At 50.6% G+C, this 7,366-nt stretch overlaps 3 protein-coding genes across 3 annotated transcripts; all 3 read left to right on the forward strand.

The window, feature by feature from the left end:
* Positions 1–1,412: 1,412 nt before the first annotated feature.
* TGAM01_v208459 (hypothetical protein) lies at positions 1,413–2,093 on the forward strand (the record flags this gene model as incomplete). Its single annotated transcript, XM_018810928.1, has 1 exon — positions 1,413–2,093. The coding sequence occupies one exon, from the start codon at positions 1,413–1,415 to the stop codon at positions 2,091–2,093; it is 681 nt and encodes a 226-aa protein (XP_018655864.1).
* Positions 2,094–6,095: 4,002 nt separating this feature from the next.
* On the forward strand, positions 6,096–6,356 carry TGAM01_v208460 (hypothetical protein; the record flags this gene model as incomplete). The annotated part of the gene is made up of 2 exons (XM_024550336.1): positions 6,096–6,244; positions 6,326–6,356. Coding segments are annotated over 2 exons (180 nt in total), but the record flags the coding sequence as incomplete, so codon positions are not given.
* A 346-nt stretch (positions 6,357–6,702) lies between these two features.
* TGAM01_v208461 (hypothetical protein) lies at positions 6,703–7,007 on the forward strand (the record flags this gene model as incomplete). Its single annotated transcript, XM_024550337.1, has 2 exons — positions 6,703–6,770; positions 6,842–7,007. Coding segments are annotated over 2 exons (234 nt in total), but the record flags the coding sequence as incomplete, so codon positions are not given.
* Positions 7,008–7,366: the final 359 nt, after the last annotated feature.

Below are 7,366 nucleotides of genomic sequence, written 5' to 3' on the forward strand. Positions count from 1 at the left end.
TCTCGAAAACAAACACCAGTTTGTTTCGGCTCCCGTACGGCTTGGTTCTTCGGCAAACAGCAGCTTTTGCTTCTTCATTGCTGCATACTTGTAGAAATGTCTGGATGGGTTGGCCAGTTTCACCTCCTGCGTTGGCGCGGAAACTAATCCCGTTACAGATTGCAATTTCTTTCATCCTCTGACGACCCCTTGCCCTGGTCTCCTCATTGGCTTGGAAGCGTGGCCGACCATACCCTGGCTCGTTGAGTTCCGGGGCCTCTTTCGCTCTTTCGCCCTCTCTCGCCCTCACTGTCATCCAACAAGCAATCAAGTGCGCTGCAGCAGCAGCTGAGGCCAACCCCCTGACGGCCTAGAATTGATCACCGCCAGCACTAAGCGGGGGCAGAGAGCCATCAGGCACGGCATGATGCAGCAGTGGACGCACAGCGTAGAGCACATGCAGCACATACTTGGTGAGCCAATCCTAGCAAACCTCTGGCGGTGTTTCCACCACACGGCTGCTTGCCGCGGTGCTGCCTTGATGGCACCACCAACAGCTGGGCCCCGTTGGAGCTGAAGTGGACGCGGGCCATGGCAGCTTGCTTGCCTGCTTGGGGCGTTGGGTAGGGACAGAAACGCTGGCTGGAGACCTACTTGTAGGCGCTGGACCCGCGCCGTGTCGATCCGCTACCCCCGAGCACAGCCTCAGTCCTTTGCTTTGGAACAGCAGCGCTCGCTGGCAGCCCGCTGTTTTTCCCATCTGCAAACACCTCTCTCACGCCGGCCCCCTCGCTGGGCACCCATCCCACACCAGACATACTCGCAGCACCACGGTTCTCCAGTCGGTTTTCTTCCGTCCCGACATTCGTTTACACCGCTGGACTGCCGCTGCGAGATTCTGGCTTCGGTGAAAGTTTGCTGCGAGCTTATCGACGGGCCCTTGGCGACTGTGCCTGTTGGTTTGCGATCCGCCCCTTCTTTTTTGGATATACCCTTTCTTACTCACACTCCTTCAAGTACGGCACTGCGTGCTCAGTATACAACGGGACACTTGCCTACGCATTTCCATCACGTAGCCGCGCCAGTCTTTACGCATACCTGCCTATGTTACACTATACCCACTACTGCGATTAATTAACGGTACGAATAGTAGACCGTCTGGCCTGCATACCTGATATGTACGCTTTGCATTCAGAGCCCCCGGCAGCTACCGCTTACCTGTATACTGATCAAAACCCGCAGTGTCGTGTGGGTAGTGTTGGTGGAGACCTCCAAGGCTTGCTTGCTTGCCTGATTTGACTTCTATTTTCTGTTCTGCTTGCGATTTCGGTTTCGGGCTTGTTCTCCCTATTCAGAGGGAAGAACACACGTTGCTAGGCTGAATCATATCTCTGCCTCGACTGCCTTGTGCATCGCACGACTCGGCTCGGGCCATGGCTTCATACGATAACGAAATCCATCGGCAGCAATATCATCCCTCAAACTCGATTCCAGATGCTGCCTATCCAGATGACTCGCCATTCCGTCTCCAGCTCCAATCAAACTATGCCGGCAGGGGGTTGCCGACTGGCCCTTCGCATCCCATGCCCGGATTTACGCCTCTAGGTCCTCATGCAGGGAACCAGCCTGGATATCAGTCTCAGCATCAAATCCAGCCTCAGCAACAGGGAGCTTGGCAACCCTATGACATTCCCAGCAGCCCTCCTCCTCCATATGACCCGAGTCAAGCCCCAAGCGCATACTCGTATCCACAAAACGATGCAACAACTACTGCTGCTCAGACTACGAATTCACACGCCCAAGCTGGAGGAATCGAGATGATGCCCTTGCAAACCATACCGACGTCGACGTCGCCAGCTCACTTGGCGCCTCTGGCACCCGGGGCGTCAACTTCGGCGTTGACCCAGGCAAGCCATACTGTTGAAGATCCCTATAAGCTAGACGCCGCGACCATGGAGCGTAGACGCAAGCAAAGACGCCTCAAAGTATGCATCATTGTCATGGCTGTCGTGTTCTTCTTCTGCGGCGCGTTGATCATAGGCATAGCCTTGGGAGTTGTCAAAGGAGCACTCAACAACCACCAACCGCCTGACCATGACGACCATGGCTTCTAAGGACAAAGAAACAAGCGCTGGATTTTCTTCTTTGAGTTGCTGCTGGGGCCAGGCAAAGTTGATCATACATCTTTATGATTGCTACTATCTTTTTTTCCCTATCCCACTTTTTTCTCTCCTCCTTCTCCTTCCCTTCTTTTTCTCCTCCTCCTCCTCCTCCTCACCTTTTTTTCCACTTTGAAGCTTTGAAGCTTTCTTTTATTCTTTCTCTTTTTATTTATTCACCGGTGCGAAGGAATTGTATCATCCAGGAACAGGAAAGGATGGGCAATGGTTAAGTATTTAGGCATGCTACCCACATTACGCGATGTGCGAGCGCGGTGTCTTGGCGTCTGTCTGCTTTGGTTTATCTGGCATCGAGTGCCTTGAGCGCATTAGTTTGGTTTTTCACGAAGAAGGCTGAGGTTTTCAGCATATACATGTGTGTTTAGATATATGTTTTTATTTTCGGCTTGGTTGGTTGGGCGTATGGAAAGTGAGACCGGATACATATGATCTGAAGAATATGGCTGGGCGGGAGGGAGATAGCCAACCATGTTTGCTGCTTCTGTCTGCCGGGCCTAGGGAAGGGAAGTTGGATCATCATAGCCTGCGAGCAATCTAATAGAGAGGGGATTATGGCTGTTTTGCCAGTTTGTATGATCAATTTCTTGTGCTCCCTTATCTCTCTGTTTTTGAACGACTGATGAGATACTGCCTGATGTGGCTCCTTCATGTCGAGACGGAAGGATTTAAGCATTGTCGTGCTGATTATCTGACCGTTGACGCGTTTGAAGAATGCGAAGAGTAATGGTGACTGGTCGTGCGGTTCATCTATTTATCTATCACCTGGAGCTGCCTGGTAATAGCCATTTGTTCATACTAAATTCCACAATTTAACTCGGATTTCCTTTTCTTAATAAGAACAAGGTATTCATGTATCCTTTCCGGTCGTAACCGTTGCATACCTAGGCATACAACAGATTTTCTCTATAGATAGTCGGTCAATGTTCTACAGTCGAATGAGGACACATAAAAATCTCCATGTCGTAGACTATGCGACTCTATAATTACCAAAGGGAGAGAAGAAGAAAATAATTCGACAAAGATTAGGTGCCAGAGCCGACGCTGGTAGGCTCCACCTTTGAATGCTCTTCTCTATGCGAGATGCAACAAGAGATGCAGGACGTTATGGCCCAACTCCGTCAAGTACCGTTTGCCTGGATAGGCAGCTACCTATATACCAAGAGAATATTTAAAGATAGTTCCTACAGCAATAGCGTGTATCGATCGATAGCGGCAACGCCTCGAGGCGAGCCGCTTATGTGGATTAGCGGAATCGCCGTTGACGTGCCGCGGCATTGGGTAAGCTGCTAAGGCAAGCTGACAAGAGTAATAAGTGCTAGTACGACTCGTAAGGCTTCCCTTCTTGCCGGGGTGTGCGCAACTGGATTTAAAGATATTACGCGCGGGTAGCCCGCATGTTGTTCAAGACGATTTGTAGCTGCAGTTTCTCCAAATAGCAGCATTACCGGCAATGCACAGGTACAGTGCATGCATGCATGAAGCAACACAACCATGGAGCTGGGTACATGTACCCTTCGGGTCCCTGGTCTGGCTCCTCGATGTAGTAAGCAGCTTCGCCCACGGACTCTCACTCTCGATTATGTGCATGTAGTCGCGGCTTCTTGTAGAAAAACGACCGATTGGGCCAGAATATGGGTATTCTAAGCTCGGTGCCAGAAATGGATGCCTCGGAGCTGTAGTACTGCATCTGGACTTAGTAGGTTCCATCTAGATTACGAACCTCGCGTGTGAAGACTCTTTGGAGAGGCCGACCAAAAACAGAACGACGAACTCTGCATGTGATTGACGGGATGGCCTGGCAACTTACACGTCCACACACCCACAAATACAAATTCTGTTTTCGTCCCACCGCTCTTGTAAATAGCATGCTTTGGCGTTTTGTGGCAGCAAAGAAAGAAGCATATGTCAGGGGAAAGAAGCTCCATTAGGAAGTTCAAAGACTGAGGAGCTTCGGAGAGATCGACAACCCAGCGGGAACTTTCGGCGGATTCATGTGATTCCATCAATTGCTTGATTTGCGGTGTCACGGAGGTTATAAGCAAAGTTGGATGCTCCTGAGAGAGAAAGCAGCTGCAGAGAGGAAAAAAAAAAGTTGCCATATGCTTGTTTCGGTCTCCAGAAAATAAAAAGAAATAATATTAATAGTAAAGACAGCGAGATAAGAGCCCCTCCTTCTGAGTTGCCAAGGTCTTGACAGAGTCGGCTCCGAAGCGAACAGGGGACATCCGGGGATGCAATGTGGTATCGAGAAAAGACCAGGGTTCCAGACCGACTCTGTGGGAATTTCCCAGATTGGATGAAACAGCCGCGAGTGGAGGGGCGGGTGCAAGCTGTCCAACATGGCCCTTTCCCTCTTTCTTTCTCCTTCTCTCTCTTCTCTCTTCTCTCTTTCGGTGATGTTTCTCCTTTGTGAGCTATCATAGAGCTTGCTCGGATAGTCCGCATGGCCTAATCAAGACTGATAATTCAGCTCTGGGCCTGAAATTGACGTCAGTGGGCAAATCCGAGCTCGAGGTTGGCATCGCGTATGCAAGCTCTAGTATTGTTCCTCTTGTCCCTTGGTTTCTCGCTCTCTCTTGAGCTCCACACGGCTCTCGCGGCTTTGATCCGTGCGCAGATCGCAATCATTAGAAATAGGTTGTCCCTGATGGCCTCGTGACACAAAGTTGGTGAAATTGCTAAAGAGTGGATTCGACCTCGGTATCCCGTAGTAGGTTAATGTCGTCTGAGCTACTCTGAGACATAACCAGGGAGAGATGAGTTGGCCGACGACGCGTGTGAAGAATGGGCAAGTCACTGTTGCTGCTGATGGTGGCAACATTCAATCATCTGGGTGTGCTTCGCATGTACAAAGTAGGCAGGGACTTTCTTTTTATGCGCATGGGGGGTGATGGAGTGCCATAAAGGGAGAGAAGAAGAGCAACATACAAAATACCTACCTAGTGCACGTAACGTATCATATACAAGGGGTCGATTAGCCGTCATATGCCTCGATGGAGGGATGAGAGAGACACGATTGAAACAGCAGCTGGCAAAAGACAACAGGCAAGACAGGATAGCAGTCGTGCCACCAGAAGAGAGGGTGGATGTCATGAGTTGGCGTAGCATCAGGAAAGGCCTCTAGCGGTAAGCATGTGATGATGATGGAGAAAGATCCTGGCAGAGCTGAGCCCAGAGCAAGCAGAGCTTGGCTATACTCGAAGTGGCTGTTTGAATGAGAGACATTTTGTGTTTAAAAAAAAGAAAGAAAGAAAGAAACAGAAAATGACAGAAGAAAAGCTGCGGCTGCAATCTGGCAGCTGCTTCTACAACCAGGCGGCAACAGCCTAGGCCCCGAGAGTAGTACCTACTTAGCCATCGCGTTATCACTGCCTCCTCTCTTTTCATCGACTTCATTCTCTTTCTTGTTGGGTACCTCAGCTATGAAATAGGATCGACCATACCTGGCAAATCAAGCAGCTATATGGAAAAATCGCTTGGATTGAGACGTTTTGGTAGCGTCTTGGCGTGCCTTGTATCCTCCGTATAAGCTACAGTAGCAACAAGGATCTTTATCTTCGTAGTGCTACCTACAGTACCTACCTTGAGGTAATAACACCAAGCAAGAGATACTAGTACCCAAGCGAGCTCGAATATTGATATCGATTCAGTCAATGAACGGCAAGAGAGGACAGGGCCTTCTATCATTGCCACTGCAAATATAATTTGACGGTCCCTGGTACAGGTAGACTCGACGCGGCAGCAAGCATGTTCATACCAGCGATGTACTGCCCACCATCGACGATTCCTAGTGCTCCCAACCTGAGGCTCATATTTTTCTTCCAGCTTTGCCCCTTCCTTTTTCAAATCAGCCTCTCTTTCTTCACTGCTGATGGATTTTGACATCTATCTTGCTTTCTCACCTAAAACTTTCGCTCTGGTGCTCTTCTGTCCACCCAATTCAGCATTTCCTTTAGCTGCACCTCTATCTCTGTCTTTCTTTCTTTCTTTCTCTCTCTCTCTCTCTCTCTCTCTTTCTCGTGCGTCCCATACCTTCCCTCGCTATCTAGCAACTTCCTATTGACCACCAACAAAGACATGCCTAGGTAGGTAGCTGACGCTCATGTGATACCAGAACGAACCCAGCATTCAGTTCAGTGTGAGTGGTCCACGGCTGACAGGTACAGGGCTCTTGACGAGGAGCTGAACGCAGACTAGCTGGCCCGCCACGCGCGAGGTAATAAGCCGGTCCTGTTTTGACAGCTTGGAGGGGACCCCGGCAACCTGCTAAGCCAGCCTTGGCCTGGAGCTTCTTGTTTCGTGCCCGAGCCACTAAAACACGGCGGGGGAGAAGCCTCATCAGAGCTGCTGGCGAGATGAGAGAACAAAAGCACCGCCAAAGGTTCGCAGACTCGGCCCCTGCCAGACTTGCCAGGCCATTGCATGAGCCGGGCTGTCTCTCTCCACTCTGCATGCCTACTGTACTCCATGTACTCAAGCTCGCCTCACCATCAAATCGTTATGCTAGCAGTGGTGCTATGGAGCTCTTCCTACCCAATGGACGGGTAGGTGCGCCCCTTGGGCAGATTGGGCCATCATTTACAGGCATTACAGTAGCAGTAAGAGTTACAGGTACGTCTGCTCAAATTGAGGCGCCTAGAAGAAGCTTGTTTCTATACTAACATCAACTCTCTTTGCACTAGTACAAGTACGAGTGTTTTCGATTTCCGGCTCGGTTCCCAGGGACTAACATCAACATCATCGCAAACTCGCTGCAGACCAAATCTTGCAGTTATATTAGCGCTCGTCTGCTCTCCACGATGCTGGGGAGCCTTGACAGGTTTACGCGAGCTCCATCAGGTCCTTTAGCGCTTCCTTGAGCATGCGACTGACTTTGGCTTTACTCGTCTCGTACAGGCCAGGCATGTCTCGATTCCAGCCCCGTGGCACACAATCTGGAGCTAGTTGAGCTGTCTTTATGCCGTGCCGTGGTGGGAGGCGCATGCTCATGCTCCCAGTTTTCTGGGTCTTCAATCTCAAGCTCGCCTTCCCTCCCTTCCTAATCGTACCACTCTGAGACAAACTCCAATACGTCTGATTCGAACTGAGGTCCAGGCCGGCTTCTTCGACTTCATCGGGGAGGATCTCGCGGGAGCAGCGGACGGTGAAGTGTGCCGGGTTTGGCGACTTTTGCGGGCGGTAGAAGAGGTCGCAGTACAGGACGGCGA

Source organism: Trichoderma gamsii (assembly GCF_001481775.2).
Source record: "Trichoderma gamsii strain T6085 chromosome Unknown Scaffold_35.2, whole genome shotgun sequence".
In the NCBI taxonomy this organism is placed as follows: Eukaryota; Fungi; Ascomycota; class Sordariomycetes; order Hypocreales; family Hypocreaceae; genus Trichoderma; species Trichoderma gamsii.